The sequence below is a fragment of the Folsomia candida genome, unplaced genomic scaffold (genome assembly GCF_002217175.1).
Source record: "Folsomia candida strain VU population unplaced genomic scaffold, ASM221717v1 Fcan01_Sc038, whole genome shotgun sequence".
Classification (NCBI taxonomy): domain Eukaryota; kingdom Metazoa; phylum Arthropoda; class Collembola; order Entomobryomorpha; family Isotomidae; genus Folsomia; species Folsomia candida.
Genome location: NW_019091230.1, coordinates 233,929 through 257,444, shown reverse-complemented (window position 1 = coordinate 257,444; position 23,516 = coordinate 233,929). Strand labels below are relative to the sequence as shown.

Here is a 23,516-nt window from a genome sequence, read left to right as displayed (position 1 = left end):
CCTTCTTTGTTGAAGATTTTTTTTAACTTGCATTTCAATACTTGCATACGGCTGGCTTAGGCGAAGACGATAAACCATTGGAAATTATATAACCATGCTAGGCCGGGAATTACATACATATGATGTATAGCCTTCATGGTTTTCAGTGTCATGGTTTTCAAACCAGTTTTTTTGTAAACTGATATCCATTAACACTCGAATAAAGGATGGATTGAATTGAATTATTTTTGAAATTTATTTATTCATAGCAAATATGACGTGAGAGATTTTACTCTTATTCAAGGTAACCCATCTTTTCTTTCAAATAAAACTTTGTAGGACTACAAATTTTCCTGACATGTAAATAACTTTTACATGCATACATATTTATTTTGTTAAAGCTGCTAAAGGTTTAATTGCAATTGAAAGATGATACAGAACTTAATAAATTGACAAAGCATCATATGGAAAATTTCACGTGAAACTTACATATTATTTGGTTACGTTGTCAATTTCACATCGTTTGACAAATCTGCGTCGGAGTGTAGGGAGTTTTCTGCTTTTCTATCGACCATAATGAAGTCCCGTTTATGAACCACTTAATCAAAAAGGATTCCAGGTATCGCTTATTCTTGAGATTGTTTATCCTGTAATGTTGTTAATTTAATTTACCATCCATTAATTTCATCATTCGGAGGAAAAATGAATGTCTATCAGCGGATGCTCTCCGCTTTTGACCAAATTTATGTGTCAATGGATCAAAAACTTAATTAAATTTTCAAAATGCACTAAGTAGATATCTATGTCGCAATGGTCACGTTTGGCAGAGATACTTGCACCCAAAGGGGACAAAACAAGCCGTATTTAAATTTCACAAATTTTACACGTTCCAAATTTGCTGCGCGTTTTCTCGTCTTCGGATACAGATATTTCTGCCAAACGTGCGTATTTGTCTAAGGTGTCCTTTGCAATAGTCAACTTAATTAAATTTGTTATCGATGGACACTAATTTTATGAAGTCAAAATTCAGGGAGCATACGCTGCTACGGCTCCGTTGTAAGTACAATGTACATAAATACTTACATGACCTGAAACTGTGACCCAGCCTTGGACGAGGGGGGGAAACCAAGGGAAAAAGCAGCTCCTTTATACGGATTAGACACAAAAGGTGTGGAGTATCGTATAATTCCTAGCATTGCATCTTGTTCAATTTTTGACACATTATTTGTAAATGCCGCCATGGCAACGTCGGTTTGCTAATATAAATTAATATGCACTCATTTTTTATGCATCGTTATTGGTGCGCACAATATTATTTTTTAAGGTATGGAATGCGTACATTATTTGCAACGATACTCATCAAGCCAGTATTCCACGCGGGAGGGTCACTGCTCGAGTCCAGGGTTCCGAAAGAATCGACTTCTGTGATTGTGCAATTTTTTAAATTCTTGAATTCCTTGTCCATAATGCGGAGTAAATATGTCGACAAGGAATCCGGTGTAACAGGAGGATCGACACGTTCTGTCGGCGGTTGGTGAGTTAAGACAAGTCTCGTTCTTAATGACCCAGGGATGATCCTGTGAAGTAATTCATGCTTGGTTTAATCAGGCAATTCAAGCAGTCTTAGATAACTTTTTAAAATCCCTAAGCTAGTAAACAAGTCGAGGCGTAATTAACCATTTAATCTGTGAAAGTGGCATATGTCGCTTTGGCTACTTGTCCATAATTCGTGACAAAGGCATATGTCATCCCAAAAATCCGGTTCATAACCCGTGACGATGACATATGTTGCCACAGAAAACCTTATCTTAATTCGTGACGTAGACGTTTGTCGCTCTCAGGCAAATTCGCCATAATTCGTGACGTCGACATTTGTTTTTAGCCCGAACCAAGGCTTATGTAATTGTCATGTCCGTCCGTCCGTCTGTCTGTCTTTCGGTAACTCTGGAACGAGTTGGCCGATTGACTTGAAGTTTTTACGAGATGCATATTGGACAAAGTTAGGAACCGAATTCGAAGATGGACAAAATCGGTCCACTGGTTGACCCGTAGGGGTCGTCTGGGTGGGTGGGGTATTATGCACCAAAACTTCGAAATTTTCGTAGAAAGCTGAAATTTGGTGCAGAGGTAGTAAATGGGTCCTAAAGGAAGAATATGAACTCAAATTGGTAAAATTTTCATATGGAAGGGTCCTATTGGGTGACCCATACTGATTTTTCAAAATCATCATATCATGCTGAAATTTGGCATTTAGTTTTCTTATGGCTCTTAATGGAAGAGTATACATTGGAATCTGAAAAATTTTCATCTGGAAGGACCCTAGGCTATGGGGTGACCCCACCAAGTTTCAGGAATTAACATGGAAAGCTGAAATTAAAACCAGAGATACTTACTGCCTTCTCATGAAATAATTTAGGAAGTTAAATATGAACAAAAATTGGCCAGAGGGACACTAGGGGGTGGTCCACACCGATTTCTAAAAATTTATATAATCAGCCAAAATTTAGTATGGAGTCAAAACATAACGTATCTCATGATAAAAATCTATTCAATTCCACGTCATATTCTTTCATTGCAGCAAATCATTATCAACTTTCATACAAATTTTGAATTTTCGTCACCCTTGACCCCCACCGGCCAACCACTTGACCGATCGAACCAGTCTTCGAACCCAAGTTGTGTATTTGGATGGTTTATATGTGTGGAAAATTTCAAGTCGATATAAAAAGAGTTAACGTGGGACCACAGAACTATACTATTATATCGCGTGGGACAGACGGACAACACTGGTACACAAGCTCTGGGTCGGGCTAAAAATTAAAAATTTTGCGAAAAAAGTTGTCACGGAGTACAATATTTGACTGGCATTTTTGGTTACGAATAATGATCCCTTAGAGATAAAGCTCCCTCACGAATTAAGGTAACTCTACTGTCGCCTGGTGACACGAATTATGGACATCGTAACTTTTACTTGTCCTCTTTAAATGGTTAATAAAATATCAAATTGTTAGCAAAACTTCCTGTTTTTTATAAAATTCAGAATAATATGTATCGGTAGAATTTATTCGTTAACTTAAAATGCTAACCAAAATTGCTGATTTCGGTCTAGGAAAAACTAATGGAGAAAATGCAAGTATAACAAATTGTAGAATTAAGGTCAGAAATCAAGGCATCGGCCAAATTGTTGTCAAAAATCAACTGTTGAATTGTTCATATTTGACGACATTTTAACAATTTTGAGACAGACTTAAAATTAGGAAACAAATTGCACATTTTTGCCAATTTCGCGAAAACTGCCTGTAGCAGCTCCGCAAATGTTGTTACGAATTTTTTATGCGCTCAAGATTACGGAAATTTTAAGTTACAAAGGGCTGCTTGAACTGCTGCTATATTTTAAAAATTTCAAACTAAATAACCTCCCGCAAATAAAATAAAGACAATTTATGAAAGCTTAGGAAAGTCTAGGTTTTCTTCTTAAAACGCAATAATTTTGGGGAGTCACTTTAAAATACAGACAAATATTTCCTTGTGCTAGTCATAATTTGATTTCCAGATTTTTTGGCCTTAAATTTCCTCGAATTAAATGAAATGAATAATCCACTAAATGGTTTACCTCGACTGTGGCAATATTATGGATTTGGACGATCTCTGGAAACAAGGGTCATAATTTTGATCAAGTTCAACGTTGAAATTTCAAATACATATGGGAACGTCCTTATATTACGTCATCAAAAAAACGTCGATTTTTAGGACACCCATCCACCCCTTCCTTATCCTACTCATGTTAAGCTTAACACCAGCAAGATATGAGACCCAGAACCGCCCTAATGACATAATATATGCACGTTCCCTATCTGTATTTTTAATATCCATACAAAATAGGTGATTTTTAAAGGTGACGAGTACATGTCCAGCTTTGCATTGACATATGCCCTTAATACACGCCGTGTCCTTGTATTTACAGGTGTCCGTGGGTTTACAGTGATGCATGTAATCGATTGCTGCATTCTGTTGACTTCCTGTTTTTTGTTAACAAAGTTCAATTAAAGTGGGAACAATTAAACAGAATTTTAGAGATTTAAACTAAAGTTTTATGTATGTGCAAGGTGTACTGAATTTTAGAAAATTTAAAGCTATTTAGGGTCATGGTTGACATGTCCGTACTTATGTACAGGGATGGGCAATCCCAACATTTTCGATGGATTACGGATTACGGGTTACAGATTAATTAATTTAAAAGTAATCGTGGGATTACTGGATTAAGATTATATCGTAGCTGAAATAATGTGGATTACTTGTTGGATTACGGGGATAAGTTAATGACGTGGATTAGGGATTACGGATGACAGTAATCGGATTACAGATTATTATCTAAATTACAAAATTCTAAAATTATTATTGGATTGAGATAAATCGATATAACGAGCGAAACAAACCTGACTTATTAAAATTTAGTATTAACCGTGCTAGATATAAATAATGCCATATCATTTTTACAATTGTGCGCTAAATACTGCGCTTTTAGAAATCCAGTATTTAAATAATACCAAATTATTTTCAAGTACATGCATATGACTCCATCAAGCTAGATATTTTATATTTTACAACTTTAAGAAATATAGTAGTTAAATGTAAAATATTCTTACGAACCTTCACTGCCAACATGTCGATAAACTACAGAGATTAAAAGTATCACGATGGAAGCACGAAAGCAACGCCACATTTTGCTGAACACTTGTATGAGCGAAATTCTAAAAAAAATTGTGATGCAAAATTTACCTGCGGTAATGATTTTATTTCACTTTACATAAGATGTGAATTGATAAATTAGCCTGCGTGCAAAATTTCAAAGAGGAATTTAATTTTAATATCACGGAATATACGTATTTGAAATGGTTGAAGTACAATGGTGGTCATGGCACGATACATGTATATAGCAAGGAAATATCTTTAGTCAAAATGAAAATTTAATCAAAATTTTTAGATTTTTCTGTTCATTAAAAAATTATTTTGAAAAATTTATTCATTTACATGAGTACATATGTACGAAAAATTGTATGTAGGTTTATAATTTTTAATCCGTCTTGGTTGATATCGCAGCTTAAATCACCTGCTTTCTGTATGCAGGATTAGTGAACGACTTATCTAAATATATGCATAGGATTACAATTTGTATGCATTCGTTACTCCGTATTTATAGAGGTTCTTTTTTAAAATGTTATGCAACGATTGCTTACTGCGTGTTTAGTCAAAAATTATTTAAACGAATGCTAATTATTAGATAATACTGCAAGGCCAGGAACTACCGATTTTGCAAATTTATTCACTCATAACAAATAAGAAAGGACATATTTTGCTGGTTAAACGTGGCCAAAATTAAGTAAAGTATATAAGGCAACAAGTTTTCATAACTTGTAGTTAGTTCTTGGATATTTGTTTCCGTCGCACTCTTACATCGTTTGACACACCTGGGTCGGAGTGTATGGAGTTTTCTGCTTTTCCATCGACCATAAAGAAGTCCCGTTTATGAACCACTTAATCAAAAAATATTCCAGGCATCGCTTTTTCTTGAGATTATGTATTCTGGAATTTTATTAGTTTAAGCTTGCATTAATTAAACTCTCCCACTGGGCTTAAACTTTCGTGTTGTCCATTGTTTCTCTAAGGAGAGCCTTAAGAGTAACCCTGGTCAACGTGAAGGTTTAAACGACTATATGTAGTACCCAACAATGGATATCTTCCATAGTATTCTCTCAGATTTTGACCAGTAATTCTCAGTAATTGATCTTAAATGACGAAATCTTGCAGTCAATTTCATTCAAATGACAGGAAACTCATTTTCATTCACTATCATAATGAGTCAAATGAATTACAGTGAATAGGTATGATTGGGAGATAGTGTCTTTTTCACAAATTTCATAGCTATTAAATTTATGATCAATTGACATTAATTAATTTGGTAAAAAACCGGAGAGCATACACTTGGAGACCTCTATTGCAAGGACATAAGTTGCGTTATACATTAAGATTACGTATGTACGTACATGGCTTGAATCTGCGACCCTGCTTTGGACGAGAGAGGGAAACCAAGGGCAAACTGAGCCCGCTTGTACGGATTTGATACAAAAGGGGTGGAATATCTCATAACTTTCCTCACTTCTACGTCAATTTTGGACGCATTAAATGCCGCCATGGCGACGTCGGTTTGCTAATAGTTATTTTTTAATGTAGATTACTCTCTTAGAAATGCAGTATTAAAATAACACCAAGCGGTATTCATATATTTACGACGACTCTACCAAAGTGGTATTGATAAGTAGAACAGTGTATTTATGTAATATAGCTCGGTATTAAAATGTTACCATATCCGTAGCAAATTTTTACGGACCGGTATAATTTTAATACCAAGCGGTAACACAGAAAATTCAATGTAGTACCAGCGAGACTACACCAGATTTCAAAGAGTGGTGCAAAGCGCACCAAAATTTAAGACATTCTTATACATAAATTACATTATTTGCAACGATGCTCATCAAGCCAGATTTCCACGCGGGAGGATCACTGCTCGAGTCCAGTGTTCCGAAAGAATCGACTTCTGTGATTGTACAGTTATCTAAATTCTTGAATTCCTTATCCATAATGCGGAGTATGTCGACGAGGAATCCCGTGTAACAGGAGGATCGACACGTTCTATCGGCGTCTGGTGAGTCAAGGCAAGTCTCGTTCTTTATCACCCAGGGATGATCCTGACGTGAAGTAATTTAAGTTAAATTGAATATTTCCCAAATTTTTAAAATATGTAAATCATTAGCCAAAGCTAAATTTATTTCTTGATCTAAATCGCTAACTGGCTAGAATGTGGTTTCCGTAGTGGGATGCGAACTCGCGACCTGCGTTTTTCATGACGATTACTCTAACAATTGTGCTATCAGGACCAATTAACGCGTTCCGTATTTAATTAAAAAGCTAACGATTGAAAATTTATAATTTCTAGTTAAATACAATTTATAGGAAAATTTTGTTTCACAAAGCTCAGGAATTTTGTAATCACTTGAAAATACAGATACCAACTTATATTTTGATTTTAAAAATTTCTTGATAATAAATTTCCTCCAATTAAAATAAATGTAGAAATATTATTTACCTCGACAGTAGCAATATTATGGATGGGTACAATTTCTGTAATGAGGGTCATACATAGATTTATTTTGACAAGATTGATGTTGATAAACGAAATTTCAAATTGTATTGCATAAAAGTTTTAAGTAAATAATTTCATTACCCAGACAAAGTATTTGACCATTATAGGTGGCTAGGACGTATCCAGCTTTGCATTGACAAATGCCATTAATACATCCAGTGTTCTTGTATTTGCAGGTGTCCGTGGGTTTACAATGCTGCATGTAATCGATTGCTGCATTGTCGTGGCTTCCTGTTTTTTATTAAATTTTTAAATAAATTATGTAAAGGATAAAATGAATTTAAAAAAGTGTCCAAAGTTTTGTGAGCTGTAAAGCAGTTTGGTTCTTGTGAACTTAAGTACAAATTTAGAATTAATTAAATATATAAATTATTGAAGGAGTGAAATACATAACCTGTAAAAATAATGAGTTCGAGAAAGCTAAGTTATTAAAATTCAGTATTAAACATGCTCCAATATGGCAGCATATTTTTTAAAACACCTTTATAAACTAAATAATAGGGGTGTTCATAAAAAGAATTCACAACTTCGGTAAAAAATTTGGCTTGAAAATTCATTTAAGAACTTGCTCAATTTATGAAGTCGGCAAATTTTTATGTCAAAATGAATTTGCGATGCGAAGATGCGAACTAGTAATGAATACCCCAACCACATAGCCTTGGAGATGAGCAAGTTCGCAAAACCAATTTTTTGCGAAATTGCATAGTTTTTCTTATAACGTGGATGTTATGTTTGACACATTTTCAGGGGTTAATAATTACACATTTAAAGAACTAAACGAACCTGCAACGCCAACACGTCGATAAGCTAAAACAGCCATCAAAATGATCGCCAAGGAATGAAGAGAAAATGACATTTTGCTTACCACTCTTAGGAATGAAATGTAAAAAAGTTGTGATACAAAATTCGCATATTATAACAATTTTAGGAATTTACTTCACATAGATACATACAAATGCTGTACTATCCGCTTAATAAATTGGGAAATCAATATGCGTGCAAAATTTCTAAAGGAATTTGTATTTTATTTTTACACAATATGTATCATTTATGCACGAAATAGTTAATGTAACAATAGTAGTCATGCATTCCAAATCAGTAAAACTTACTCAAGGTTGAGCAAAAAAGAGGATTACACAACCAAAAACTAAAATTTGTCCATCGGTTGGACAAATTTTGCATAACGGTTGGACAAGGCTTACCTTTTGGTTGAGTCATCCTCTTTTTTGCAGAAGCTCGAGTAAATTTTACTTATTTTTATTTAGAGTGTGCTAAATGCGACCTTAAATAGTAGCCAAATTAATTACACAACTATGTACGTATACAGGTACTCGTGTATGAAATAACAAGTGTTAAATTCCGTAAAAAATCGTTGAAGTAAACTTACATAAATATTTTAATTCATGAAATTCTACACCTGTTGAAATTTTTTAATTATGTATATTTAGCTGGGTGCCTAATCAGTCAGGGTAGTAACATCATGCGCAATCGCCTCAGTCCAAAGTTGAATTCGAAAAGGAAGAATCCGACGGAAGATGTCAGTACGCCAACGCCATAAATTCCCAGAGCGGTGTAAACTTGGCCCAACTTAATCGAGGTGAACGGCATCGAACTAACTTTGCACGGTGACGCGTGTGGGATCCACTTGGCACGAAGACGACGTCGAACCCCGGTTTCGTCAAGTTTTAAAAGTCTGGAAATTTAAATATTATTTATATTCAGAAATTTATTATGATTGATTTTTATTAAGTTTTGTAAATTTAAAAGGGTTTAAAGCCCCAGACTGAACACAACTTCTGAAACACAAAAATTTTCTGGCATTGAATCCAGAGTGTATTAAATTGGCGAAATAACGCTGAATTTTTGTTTCATTTCAAATTTTGAATGCAATTTTTTTGTACTTCGAAATTTTTGTGTGGTTTTAAGAAGTTAAAAAAATTAGTTTGCATAGACAAATTATGCTCGAAGTTCTGAAATAAAGTTAAGGAGTATGTACATTTTCAGAAACCTAATCCTTCTGTTGTTGTTTTTATTTAATTTTTTTATGTTCCGGATTATCCAACAATCGGATATCCGACTCATCTTTGCTCTAAACCACAAACTCTTGCGAGTTTTTTGGCACTAATTATTCAAACTTACCCATAATTAATGGTATCCTTGAACCTCGACCTTTTCCGCATGAACATGGACCAGGGGTACTTCAAGTTGAAGATGGAAAGGGCACTGAACGAGCAGGGGACTTGGCCTAACATGTCAACCACGGTCGTCACGGCGGTCTCCTCGTCAATTACGTACGCCGTGGGTGACTCCACGACCTCCTTGATGGCATCTTCAAACGTGGTATACACATAGTTGGCCGACTGGATGCGACCAAGCAATTTCGCGATGGCGGGAATGTGCAAGAGCGCCTAGAAAGTATTGGATCACACGTAAACCTCGTGATAGTGGCGGTATCATTTGAATTTTGACAATTAATCTACAGATTAGTACGCCTGTTGTAAATAAATTTATAGTTTTGCACATTTCGCAAAATTTCTAATCAAGCTTGAAAATTGAAGAGCAGATTTCGATGAATATTATGTACTAGATTGAAACCGATATAAATTAATTATGCATTTGAAGATGGCCAAGAAAAATTCCTTACCTTTAACATGACAAATATCGACGAGGAGGTTTCCCCCATTTCGAGCAAAATCTTGTAATCCGAATCGAGTAGATTTTGCACAGAATTAATCGAAAATCGATTAACCGTCTTGATCGAAAACATGTTCCCCGTGTAACAAGCCATCAGGACAATTAGACTAATGGAAATAGAGAAGAATGCGATCCTAGTACAACTCCTGGATATTAGGGGACATGCTAAAAATGTGAAAGTGGCAAATTTATGTACATAGTTTAATTTTGTAGTAATGCAATTCACGCATGTCTTGATAGCATTGTAAAGTACTTAAATTCTCTTAATAACATTAATTTATCCAATGCATAATTCTGACAAGGCTCATGGCCCACAGAAGTACAAGTTACTTCTCATTGTAAAGTACTTAAATTCTCTTAAAACTTTTGCAAAATTTTGCAACTATTTTTCTTAGCTTGCTAATTTATGCAAACTTACAAAAAGGTATGTACAAATGACTGCGTGAATGGATTCAAAAAAGTCTACTGCATTACAAATCTTGGCGTGAATTTTTTTTAGTTGCAAAAAAATAGGATATTTTTATGTACCTTTCTGTAGCAAGATTGACGCCGTATGAAAAAGCGTATCCCGCCAGGATAATTTTGCAATGGCTGCGATAATTTGTAAAATGCAGAAATAAAGGAGACAGACGATACTAATTCCGATCCAAAGCCACCTGCTGAACGGGATGCTAAAGACGTCGTCAATGTTGGATTCGTGTTCGTGATTTATAACTGCAATTATCCTGAAAAATTAATCCAGCAAATGATTACCAATTGTTGAAGTCGTGCAAAAATAAGAAATTCAATGGTTTTCATACTATATAACTCATTGTAAACAACGTAGGTGTTTATTACAAGTTCGCTAATGTGTGTATGTATGTATTCGCATCGCAGCATAATTTTGAAAATTGCTAAATACTAACCTTGAAAATCGCAAAGTATTTCACGCTAATTTTTTTGCGAACTTGCAAACTTCTTTTTGATTGTTTGATAACGTTTTTAAGGTTGTAAACTCGTACGTGTTGAATATCTGGACAAACTTTCGTATTTTTGCAGTGAAACATTTTTTAAGTTAGGCTAAATTAAGTTGTAAATTAAAAAAAACTATTTGTCCAAATCTGGATTTTTTTTATCACGGAAGTGAGATTTATATTCTTAATGCGAAAAATAACCTAAGATTGCACGTATACTTTGTGTATGAAATTCTTCTCTATATATTTGAGCTGTGGAAAGAACTATGCAAATATTTAGTCGGCGAAACACTCGACCTACTTTGAGTTCCCAATGACAAAAGTGGGGTCAATCAATTTGGCACGTTCATAATAAAGGCTGTAGGAGCCCAGGAAGATGTCCACCCCGTCACCAACCTCGGCCAGGGAGAAGTTGTACGGCCCAACCTCTGGGACCATGACGTAGCTAGAGGAGTTAAAATAAAATGTACACTTTTTAGCCATGCTTTCACCACGTGACTAAATTAAAAATAATGAGCTGTTTGTAACTGTGTAAATTGTGCAAATTTGTTAAATCTACAAATAATGTACAAATTTATGTACACATTCCATTCCTTTAAGACAAAAGGAATCGATATCTTTAAGTGTGTGCATAAAAATTTATAATGAGACAACTCACGCCAAACTGTGTAATTTGTGCAAATTAATTAAATTCGCAAACTTCGTATGCTTAAGATAGAAACAATCGATTAATGTCTGTCTGTGTTTGCATGAAAACTCGTAATGATTGACCGAAGTTTTACAATTGTAAATTTAAATATATGCTATGTAAATACATTCATATGAACACACAAATTAGTGATTCCTAATTCACGCAAATTTTCCAACTGTGTAAATTGTTAAAGTTCTTTTATCTAGAAATTACAACAAGTATTAATACATAGATTTATGCGAAAAAAATGCAATCTCAGGTAAATGTTTGCATATGCACTTATACATACAACAATACGTATGCAAGAGGTTTTGCAAATGGGAAAATTCCTCAAATATGTGAGATCTATAAAGTCTGCATGCGAAAGAATTAATCGATATTCTTGTGCGTATGTAGACACCCTCCTAATGACGCATTTAAAGCCAATTTCTGTAACTGTGTAAATTGTTCAAGTATATACATACATACACACTAAAGCTAAAATAAAGGTTAGACCATTGTGCATAAGTATGCAAAAATGTCCATACTTATATGATAAAGTGGTTAACGCGAAGTTTTGCAATATTCCTACCTTGTCACAGTTAGTAAAAATGGAAATGTTCATGACCAATTTTCCCAAGCAGTACCCTGCATTTTCGAATCACGAAGCTAACATGAGATAACATGGTATAAATAAAATCATATGAATAAGTTATTAAATTAGTTCGTTAGTAAATTTCCTTTAAAAAATGAACCCTTTTTCTTAAAAAAAAAACGTTTTGCGAAATGTTGCAATGTTCAACAAGTTATGTTGATACGTTAAATTTGCGAGAAAAATACGTATACATTTTCACTGTACGTTACTCGAATGAATGAATGACGCAGTTCACGTAGTCACTGGTAACTTGTAAAATCTTGCAAAAAAGTGCAAACTTTTACAAAATAAAACAACGATATTGAGATCTGAATAAGTTTACTAAAATTTGCAGGCAGAGTTTCCTTAGAAATATTCGTAAAATTTTGTAAAAGTTGGTAAGTTTACAAAATTCACAAATTTTAGAATATTGCCAAGAACTCCGTGAATTGCCTGACTAAAACATTTACCTGAATCCGAAGATGAGCTGCAAGTTTCCGAAAATCTCGGCGGCATAGCCACCCGTCAAAGAGTAACTTACAAGCCCCAAGTTTTCAGTCTTCTCAACAGTTACGTCATACGGGTAGAGATTGTTATACTGAAATTGATTAGCAATTATTAAATAGTTACTTAGGGAAATATTGACACGCATTTTCGCACACAATCCAATCAACTTCTTAAACTTGTAAAGTGTTGTACAATTTTCGGGAAAGGTGAAATTGACTGATTAAGCTACTGTAGAATGTATTTATAGACACATACGAAAAAAACTTATACAATAATTTGCAACTTTACAAAAGTTGTATGCTTGCAAAGTGTATTTATTTATACTTTAAAAAATAATACATTACCCTGGTCGTGATTCGCAAAATTATTCCTGTTAAATTTTTTATTATCATATTTATCACGAACTATTTTTGCTTAAAGTAGAAAGTTAATGGTTTGAAAATTTGATTGGTGTAGCGGACCTAACAGAAACCTGGGTACGCATTGACTGTCAACCAGTCCCGGAGTAGTAGCGAAATGCACATATATTATTTTCACCCATGTGCAGTCGTTTTACATAATAGTTTATGTAGGTGGGAAATCGGTCCAGGTGCCGGACAAAGGTAAGGATTTATGGTTGCATACATACACGATAATGATAATTGATTGACAGGAAATAGAGTTAGCGACCCTTATTAAGTTAATTGTGTATCGTCGCTTCATTGCAAGGGATGCGAACTTGTCAGGTGTGAAATTTTATGCACAAGTGAAAGTTATGTATGTATTTTCATACGATGTGATTACATATGTCAGGCAGATCGTTACTTGATACCAGGATGGGATTGAGCTTCAAATCAATCGATATGCTATGCATGCATAATCCTTCGCCTCCTATTTCTCCACGAGTATGTAAAAAGCGTGAGCAATGTGCATATGTATCGCAAGCTTGACCAGGTGACCTGAATGATTTTAGAAAGAAAACCATAGGAATTTTGATGTTTGGGACCACAAAAAATTAAGTAAATACATAGGTTATATAGAATATTAAGAACTATTGACCTCTGATTTCATTCCTTAAAACGATGTATGAATGTTTTTATCATGTGTATATTTATGTATGTTCTGGGGTGGCACAAAGTGTCAGATTTGGTAAAATAATATTCCCTCAAATTCTATCATCAATTTTATTCACGACCTTAATTTAATGGGTCAAATAAAATGTGGGCATAAAGTAATGCAAAATAATAAATGCTTACATATATAAAGCACATGATGTTCAGTTTTGTAAAATATGACCAATTTGCTCTGATCATGTTCCACATAAGTAAGTAATTAACTTGTGTCTTCATATCACATGTGTACGAGTGGTTACTGAGATCATAGTGTCCTTATCAATTGTCAATGCTCTTATCACTCTACTCACATCGTGAAAAGTGTCACATTCATAAAAAATGTAAAAATCACAGTCAACCTCACCTACACAATTCTTAAAGTAGGTCACGTTATAACCCATATTTATACTTCATGTCATCATTCTTCTTATCTGAAGCATATGTTTTTGTTTTTTTATCAAAATAAATCGACTCTCACAAAATTCAATTTACACACACTGTTATAAATCTGGTATAGTCAGGCAGGTATTAATTTAGCGGTGTTAAAGTTGGTACTACAATTATATTGGTCCGTAAAAATTTGTTACCGATTAGGTAAAACTTGATCTTACTTATCAATACCCCTTTTGTAGAGTCATACATGGGTATATGAATACTGTTTGGTATTTTTGTAATACTGGATTTTTTAGAGTGTGCCAAAACAGACATGACGACAAAATGAAGTATAAACGCAACTTTGCAATTATAATTATCCTTATCAAGTAATATATCCATACTCATAAAATGCACCTGTTGCCAAACGCATTCTGCCAATTTTTGCAAAATGTTGCGATTTTTCTTCTTAATTTTGCATCTTACTAATTGCTTTTTAACCTGCTCTGCAAACAATGGTAACGAAATCGATTCTTCTTTCACCTTCGTACCAATAATAATCCCCACATTAAAACCACTCGGTCTCGATGAGCCATACGTGAACAAGTATTGCAACGAGAATTTTCCCCCGGGTTACGTTTACTACGGCTGCTGTTCGGAAAAGCATAAGAAATCGCATTGTTTTTTAAACGACCACAGATCTCGAGATGCATTCTGCGAGACACAAACTTTACACGACAATCGGTTCAGTTTCAATTGTACGAAGTCGTTACTGGATAAGAACTGCACCCTGCCGTGGGGGACGTGTTATTGTTGTTCGGCGTAAGTTAAACTCAACTAAATTAATAAATAAATCCTAATTAAGGAAGGAATCATCTAAATATTGTGTTTGTTAGAGATCCCCTCACGAATTCAGGGGGCGGAGCGCCGGATCCACCACAATCCGTTAATCTGACAGGTACGTATTGTCTCCACCTTTTTTGAGTTTAAATTTTTTGCAATTTTATTGAGCTAGAAAAATTCAAAAGACCTTGCAGAATATAATAGTTTCAAAATTTTTGGGAAGCATATTTTTGGAAATTGAAGTATGCAAATGTGTAATTACGATTATAGACAGGTGGTTCTTTCGATTTTTTAACATCACGTCAAAAACTCAAAACATCAAACCCATATTTGAAAACAAATTTGAAAATTCGAGCATTGAAAAATACATAAATATGGGTGTGCAAATTTTTGACGTTCAACAAATTAAATATAAAATTTGTCGACACAAAATCTAACTTCTTCCTGGACGCTGACGCATTATGAATATATGTAATTGCTTATCATTAGACCCATCATTGTGTGGAACCATCCGCACAAACTACTTTTTCGGTGGGAACCACACCTTGGTCTATGTACGGGAACAAACCGGGTATGAGTTGCCCCTATTTGGCTCAATTTCCTACGCCTTAAAGGGTGGGAGGAAGTTTGTCGATGTGATGAATCCCAACTGTCGTATAAGCGTTTGTCATACGTTTAAGCAGTATGACGCGGAATGTCTCCACTTTACTAACGGGGGACGAAATAGTTACACGACGGTAAAGATGGAAAAATACGTAAAGGGTGGGCATAAAGGAAGTGCCAACACTTTTCTGCTCTCTAAATACAGTTGTGTAAAATTTACTTAAGCTTGAGTAAATTACAGAATGACACAATAATTGGATGAAATTTGTCTAACTGTTGGACAAATTTGACAAAAAGTTGATCAACCATGGCACAAAGTTGGCAAAATCTTTTACAAAATGCTGGATACATTTTATTCAATTGTGCCATCCTCGATTTTTCTTTACCTTGGATATTAAAAAGAAACTTCATTTGGAGTGTATTGAAATCTCAAAATGTGATAACTCAGATAGTTTTAATAATCAATTGACAATTAAGTAAACGAGACATGGTGTAGTACATTTATGACCACCCTTTAATTAAATTTGAACCTAAAAATGCAACCAATTTAATAGTTACATAAATATTTGTATTAGGATCAAGATTTAGAAACAGTTTCAATAAGCTGCGGTTGTTTGGTAATGCCATCGAACTCAAATACATGGACAAAAGTCCCTGATAAGCTAATTTAATGAGTAGCTTAATTTGTCAGAATGGACCACATGCTACAAATGATTGCACAAAACCGGATGATATCGTGCAATCTGACGTGACCACTTGTCTACCTCAAAACCTAGATGGAGACACGTGTGCCATACTGTATCAAGAGTTCGGTTGTCAATCTTGTCTTTATGACGAGATCCGTCTCCATGAAAACCGGTCTTCGTTTAATCCGAGTAATTTTGCAGTGGTCCGATCACTTCGCGTCAACTCAGGTTGTACCGTGCGGGCTTCGACTGACCAAGATTTCGTCGAATTTAACGGGACAACGTCCATCCTGCCGGAGGTACACATTTACATAAACATCAAATCTATATTATAAGCTGGAAATGTTTGTCTGCAACGGAAGTGAAAGCAAATGTTCTGTAACGGAAGTGAAAGCGAAGAAAGTTTAGTTTCAAATGGCGCGAAAATTCAAAAATTTTAATTTTAAAAACAAATGTGAGAAGGTGGGGGTTATCGGGTCTTTATTGGTCGATGGTGGTTATCAGAATGTTGCGGCCTGGTGGTGGTTATCGGAAATTTGCTGCATGATGGTGGTTATCGGGGTGTGCCGGCCTGAAGGTGGTTATCGGGGTGTGGCGGCCTGATGATGGTTATCGGGGTGTGGCGGCCTGATAGTGGTTATCGGGGTATGGCGGCCTCATGGTGGTTATCGGAACTCTGCTGCATGATGGTGATTATCGGGGTGTGGCGGCCTGATGGTGGTTATCGGGGTGTGGCGGTCTGAAGGTGGTTATCCGGGTGTGGCGGCCTGATGGTGGTTATCGGGATGTGGCGCCCTGATGGTGGTTATCGTGGGGTTTCTGTAAATTTATGGCACTTCTGGTGGTTATCCGGAGAGGTTATCTTATTGGATTCCGCTGCCATTGCCGTTGCGTACTGCTTCAGGTAGCCTGTTTGTGGGGACTAGATCACTGCCACGTTTCCTGTCATTGGCAATGGCAGTGCCACTGGCAGACTGGGCTGAAAGAGCCGACTGAGCCAAGAGAAGTGCCAGACAAACTGCCATTGTCAATGGCTGTGCCACTGGCAGATTTGGCTGGCAGAGATTACAGAGCCAAGTGGGTGACATTTAATTTTCCACTTTAACTTTCGTTGCAAATTGCTTTCACTTCCGTTGGCGTCAAATTGTTTTATTAAATACATATCTACAAAATATTTAACTGGTGAAATTTGGATAATCTAATTATCTCTCGCCCGGCGGGAGACGGGCTTATACGCTAGTAATTTAATATGATGGAGGTCTCCCAGCGTATCCTAAGATTAATATAAATTAAGCACAAATTTATTTAAGATGAAATTCATCATCAGACATCGTCTGCCAATCTAGGATTGGCAGAGATATTTGCGTTCGAAGAGAAGAAAACGCACAGTAAATACAATTCGGAAAGTGTACAAATTCTTAATTTTAGGGCGGGATTTCGTCTCTTATAATGCAAAAATTTCTGCAAATTGTGGACATTGGCAGATAACGCCTTTTTTCAAATTTCCAAATTAATTAAATTTTTGATGAAATCAATGAGCATACGCTGGGAAACCTCTATTGTTAGTTTAAACAATGGTACAAAAATTGTATTGGAATTATTACACATATTTATAAAATTGAAACTAGTTTTTCATTCGAAGCGTCATGAATGACTCGGTGTACTCACCATTTAACTCGTACGACTGCGTTTGCGGTCCAAAAACTATCATCGAGGAAGGCGAGGTTTCATTTTCGGGTATGTACATAAATGTGCTAAAGTTTTCTTTGGGATCCATATGAAAATTATGGATTTGAACTAAAAGGAGGCGCCATCGCGGCAATTGCGGTTGGATTAGTCGTATTAGCCGCTGCAGTGGCGGGACTGGCGTACTTTATGAGGGGTCGGAAACCTAAGGTCAAGTTCACCCCGGAGGAGATAGAGCAACTTAAGAAGGAACTATTTGGTTGGAGTGAAGCACCGATTTGTAATCATATAGGACCGGAAGTGGATGTACCAATCGTTGGCTCAACTAATAATGGGATAAATGAAGAATATTCGGTAAAAAAGGAGGACATTGAAGGTAAGTATGGAGTAATTAGAGCTAGTGTATTTAACCGATAAACTAGCCACTTCATAGAGTGTCCGCTAAATTGATATAGAGGGTGTTCCGGAAGTAATGCAACTTTGGTCAAATGCACATATAAACTCAACGAATGAATTTTTTAAAGCGAAATTTTGGTCAGAAAGGGACAAAGGTTAAAGCTAATTAAGTTTTGCTTCCAATGGTCCGTACACCCCTTCCGCCAAATTTGGAGACGTTTTTGTTGGGCGCTCCCAATTAGTGCTTCGCCACTGTTTTTGGTCACCTTTTTTGAGATTTTTGACAACATGTGTTGAAATAAGTTCAAATTTTTGACTGAAGTTTTTCGATTACAATATTTTTTCTAGGATAGGAACTAAAATTTTTCAATAGGTCTTGTATTTGGCAAATTTGGGAACGTTGTTTACCTCTCCCATGTTAATTGCATTTGATCCGTTTTAAGGCGGAGCGTGATACTTTGGCTTATATTTAATTTCCAGTTTTGCATAAATGGTTTTCTTGAAGGTGGGAGAGTTGTACTATGTGCAAATAAAAGAATTTTGATAATCTGAGCAGTACATGGTCTTGTACAGGACGATCAATTTTGGTTAATTTTAATTACTTCAGGTCAAGGATTTTTTCTGCCCTCCTGCTTGCTACTTTTATTTTACTCTTGACTATATTTATAAGCTTCTAGAACCTTCTAGGATTTGATGTCCAACTTCTAAGCTTTCAAATAATGTATGGTGTTCGGTGAGAACTTCAAGTACTTCAGCGAATTTCGCTCCGACATAACAAATTTCTATCTACACGAAGTTTATTACTTTCGGGGCTGCCACACGAATGTACCGACCAGATATTTTTTGCGATTAGTCATTTTTTGCAGCTCATACCTTAGTATAACACAACAAATCGTCACTTTTGGAATTTCTTATTTTTTAAAGTGAACACAGCTCAATTTCTTGGAGCGCGTAACCACTTTTTCGAGGTAGTGGCAGACGATGGTTGCGAGTTGCTTGGTGGTATTTGACCTCATTTTGGAACGGATAGAGATATCGACTTCTGGTTTTCGGATTCTACTAGATAAATGTGTGGACTACAATATTCACCCAATTTCGAATTTGGGGCAAATTGATACCCTTGCATATATGCATTTTACCAAAGTTGCATTACTTCCGGAACACCCTCTAAATAGGTTGCATGTACTATTTATGCCCATGCAGAAGAACTACTGTTGCGGGTCACCAAATTAGCATATATAATTTGACACATCCAAATATGTAAAGTGACGGTCAATTTTCGACAGGCTCAGCTCAGTACGTAACACGCTATACATTCATACATACAGGGTGGTTTAAATGTCAGGTTACAATGGAAAATTTTTCAATTGGAAAAATTCGTAAATTTCCATTAGTTACGGATTTGGGATTGAGATTTTTATTAATTTTTATCAAAACTTATGGAACACTGATGACAAAATTCTTAAAATATTGAATTTCAAAGGCAAAATTTCGGTAACTAATGGAGATTGCGAATTTTTCCCATTGAAAAATTTTCCATTGTAACCTGACATTTAAACCACCCTGTATATGCATACAGCCTTAGAAAACTGGTATTAAATTATTACTGACCGGAGTAGATACGACTCTATCGGCACGGTAAAAACAGGCGTCACCGTTCAGTGACGCACTGAGAATAAAAAAATTACTACTCAGAAACAAACTACTAATAACCCAATTATTATCAAATTAATACAAGAACAGAGTATATATATATACTATTTTTACAAAATGACATAGTTCTCTCTGGTGAATTAGTTGTTATAAAATTTTTCAAAAAAATATTAAGGCGAAAAAAATATTGGCCCGTCTGGGGATCGAACCCAGGACCTTGGCGTTATTAGCACCACGCTCTGCCGATTGAGCTAACAGGCCAGTCGATACATCCAACCGACAACTTACCCACCCAACCGTTTAATGAAAACTGATTTGCACACTAACTGCCCAATTTGGCTCGTTGCAAATTATTTTATAGCGGTGATTATGTCCTGGCTGATGAAGTGTTTTATGATATCTTCAATTTATGACGATGTGTACATGCTTATTAAATGAATGAATGTAAACATATTTATAATTTGCATATGTACGTATGTATGTACATTTTACATACATATGCAAATTATACATACCTATATCTGGAACGAGATTAGCAACGCTATAGTTTATAAGGCCAAATTGTCGATTTGACCATGTCAAATTGGCTCCGAAAGTTTAACTATTACAAATTATAATATTTGCATTTTTCCAGTTTTCAAAAATACGGTACTTGGACGAGGAAACTATGGCGTGATCTTCAAAGGTAGTCTTTCCTCACAATTCGATCAGGACAAGGTGGACTGCGCCATAAAAACTGTGGATGAATTCACTGCTAGAATGGATGATTTGAAATTACTCATGAACGAAATTCGGATAATGTCCTGTCTTGGTCGACACGAAAATGTGATCGCGTTTTTGGGATTTTATTGCAACTTCCATCCGACGAAATGTATGAAATTATTACTTTGTACCGAAATATCTCTTTTTTAAAAAGATTACTTAAATAATTTTGAAAATTACGATAAATTCTGTACAGGGGAATTTTTATGCTTGATGGAGCTTTGCACAGAAAATTTGCACAGCTACCTCCATCAAGCTAGGAATTGTCTAGAGGCCTCCTATTCCGCGAAAATTAATGCTCACATGCAAAAAGCGGGATATGTTCTTTATGCAGATGCTCCAGAACCGGGAACATTGTTAGTACAAATTTATTTATATATCTATATCCATGTCATGGGTCACAGCAATTCAAGATTTATAAGTTTCCTATCCAGAAAAACTTCTATTAGTATAAAGGTCCTGTGGGCATCCTTTTCAAAAACATTCAAATTTCATTGAATTTCAAAATTTAAAGAAATCCGTCGTTCATCATTCGTTTATTTAAAATTTGAAGTATTCCTTCATTATCCATTCGTTTAGCTATTTTCTTAGGAATTGATTCTCTGATTATCTATGAATGAGTGAATGTGAACAGGTACAAATGCCCAAGAGTAATACAGCTTATTAGAAGGCCTGGGTCCCCAAATTCATGATATTAATATTATTTGAAGTAAAATTTTGCCATAAAAATTTCCGCTTCTATTATTCAGAACTTCACCACTTCCCCCGCCAGATGCTCCTCATGTCACCATTACAGAACGTGAAATGAGAAAATGGTCAGCCGAAATTGCTCACGGGATGAATTACTTAACAATGAAAAATGTATGTACCTACATTCAAGTATTTACATTCATTCATAAAAATTACGTGGGATTCATAATCCTGCTTACTGATAGTTTTACGTGTTTAAACATTAAAGTTGCTCCATATCGACCTTGCCACTCGGAATGTGTTACTCTCTGCGAATCGAACTGCTAAAATCAGTGATTTCGGGTTGTCAAAGAAACTGTATGACACCTTGTATTACAAGAAAGTTCAAGGAGGTCATGTAAGTCTTGTTCGGTAGACTCTTAAAAATCCAGTATTAAAATAGTACCAAGTGGTATTCATACATATATGACTCTACCAAGATGGTATTGATTAGTAATACTGCATAGTGATAGTTCGGTATTAAAGTTTTACCATGTCGTTACCAAATTTGTATGGACTGGTATGATTTTAACACCAAGCGGTAACGACCTTAATACCGGGAAATCAATACCACATTTCTAACAGTTTCGTAAAATTTCTTAAAAATGTGTCTTATCTCAAATAATTTTTTTTGTGTCCAGGTTTGGCTTAGCATGAAATGGAGCGCCCTCGAGTCGCTGATGGGGTTGAAATTTTCCAAGGAGTCTGACATCTGGTCGTATGGGGTGACACTCTGGGAAATCTTCAGCCTGGGGGAGGAGCCTTACCCGGAAATGGGTGAGATGGTGGACCTTATCCGATTCCTCAACATGGGACACAGACTCCAATGTCCAAAATCTTGTGACCATGAAACGTATTGAATTTTTTTTCGAATTATCGTAATCATAAAGTATATATGTACATAAAGTAACTAAATAATTTCATGATTTTAGATATACTCTGATGCGACGATGCTGGGAAATGGATCCGACTAAAAGACCCACCTTTCTCGAAATCGGAATATTTTTTGAAAATGCGGAGAGAAAGCAAATTTCTTTCTGATTAGCTGATTGCTAATCCATACATTCACCTTTAGCATGGCATTTAGTAACAATGAGTTAATTTCCTTTGCTAAAAGGTGACATTCACAAGACAATTAGTTGTTAATTTAGTAGTGAATTAGCAAAATTTTGTAGTAAATAAGACCGGGATCTTAGAAAGATAAAATGACGAATTTATAATTATTAAATGTGACACCTTGATCATCTTGAATTCATAACTGGCATAAAATGATCACGATTTGAATATGTAGATTTCCCTTATTTTTTTGTATTGTCCAAGAATTTTGCACGAGTCGCACCAAGCGAAACTGGCATATCTATGTGGGGGCTGCTTGTACTTCTCCGCGTCTTCCTTGCCGTTTCTTCCAAATATGTATGTAATCGTAATTTGGATGAAGATCTTTTGTTTTAAGTATTTTAATGCTTTGTCATTGGCCAAAAATTGTTAGATGGGTTATGGAAGATTTGAAACATTTTCCTTTTAGTGACAAAATTAAAGTCTTACTCCTCGTGGGTTGCTATTCAAAAAAATACAGACAAAAGTTTTCTAAAAAGTTAAAGTCTTCTAGATAATATGTTATCCTGCCAGCTAATCTTTCAGATTTTTTGGGTTCTATTTTTTTCAAGGAATGGTAGGCACTCATTACATATACTTACTCACATGATGTGACGAGGCCATGTCTTAAAAAACCCAAAATCGTTCATCGTGTGAATTCTTCAAATCAAAGAAATGATCTGCATGTGTGGACATTCATTTTTATTTACATATGTATGTACATGTTGAGAAACATAGATATGTTCATATGTACGTATCCCTTCATTTTTCTGGATTCCTGTCTTTTTTAACTATAAATATATGTAGTCCAAATTTACTTGGTCAAGGTTGGACCTTAAACGGCAATATGCGGAAATACTTAAGCTGAAACACTTTCGCGGAAATACTACCCGGAAATACAAACAATGTACCTACATATTTATAAAGACGCCCTCTAACAAAAAATGGACCGCTGCGACTTC

General features: G+C 35.4%; 3 protein-coding genes, 1 long non-coding RNA gene and 1 other non-coding gene across 6 annotated transcripts; 2 read left to right on the top strand and 3 right to left on the bottom strand.

Annotated features, from left to right (window-relative positions):
* Window positions 1-331: 331 nt before the first annotated feature.
* Window positions 332-4,725, bottom strand: LOC110861131. Its single transcript, XM_022110239.2, has 6 exons — window positions 4,630-4,725; window positions 3,855-3,998; window positions 3,593-3,627; window positions 1,319-1,556; window positions 1,063-1,235; window positions 332-626 (listed from the first exon to the last, which is right to left on the bottom strand). Exons 1-6 carry the CDS (start codon window positions 4,642-4,644, stop codon window positions 494-496), a joined length of 738 nt encoding a protein of 245 aa, XP_021965931.2. The 5' UTR covers window positions 4,645-4,725; the 3' UTR covers window positions 332-493.
* A 557-nt stretch (window positions 4,726-5,282) lies between these two features.
* Window positions 5,283-8,152, bottom strand: LOC110861130. The gene is made up of 6 exons (XM_022110238.2): window positions 7,964-8,152; window positions 7,262-7,411; window positions 7,124-7,158; window positions 6,492-6,725; window positions 6,024-6,187; window positions 5,283-5,562 (listed from the first exon to the last, which is right to left on the bottom strand). Exons 1-6 carry the CDS (start codon window positions 8,034-8,036, stop codon window positions 5,430-5,432), a joined length of 789 nt encoding a protein of 262 aa, XP_021965930.1. The 5' UTR covers window positions 8,037-8,152; the 3' UTR covers window positions 5,283-5,429.
* A 154-nt stretch (window positions 8,153-8,306) lies between these two features.
* Window positions 8,307-9,163, top strand: LOC118433000. Its single transcript, XR_004833133.1, has 3 exons — window positions 8,307-8,420; window positions 8,508-8,557; window positions 8,629-9,163. It is a non-coding gene; the product is annotated as an uncharacterized LOC118433000 (long non-coding RNA).
* Window positions 9,164-14,292: 5,129 nt separating this feature from the next.
* On the top strand, window positions 14,293-22,714 carry LOC110861211 (fibroblast growth factor receptor 2). 2 transcript variants are annotated; one of them, XM_022110322.2, is made up of 13 exons: window positions 14,675-14,923; window positions 15,000-15,059; window positions 15,434-15,681; window positions 16,123-16,164; window positions 16,239-16,532; window positions 17,862-17,970; window positions 18,038-18,295; window positions 20,603-20,839; window positions 20,927-21,086; window positions 21,480-21,591; window positions 21,689-21,817; window positions 22,101-22,312; window positions 22,392-22,714. In XM_022110322.2, the coding sequence occupies exons 1-13, from the start codon at window positions 14,809-14,811 to the stop codon at window positions 22,498-22,500; spliced, it is 2,085 nt and encodes a 694-aa protein (XP_021966014.2). In that variant the 5' UTR covers window positions 14,675-14,808; the 3' UTR covers window positions 22,501-22,714. The 2 variants fall into 2 exon arrangements, with proteins under 2 accessions (XP_035700409.1, XP_021966014.2); XM_035844516.1 differs by lacking the exon at window positions 21,689-21,817 and having other exon boundaries at window positions 14,293-14,923; window positions 14,998-15,059.
* On the bottom strand, window positions 20,157-20,229 carry Trnai-aau. The gene has a single exon. It is a non-coding gene; the product is annotated as a tRNA-Ile (tRNA).
* Window positions 22,715-23,516: the final 802 nt, after the last annotated feature.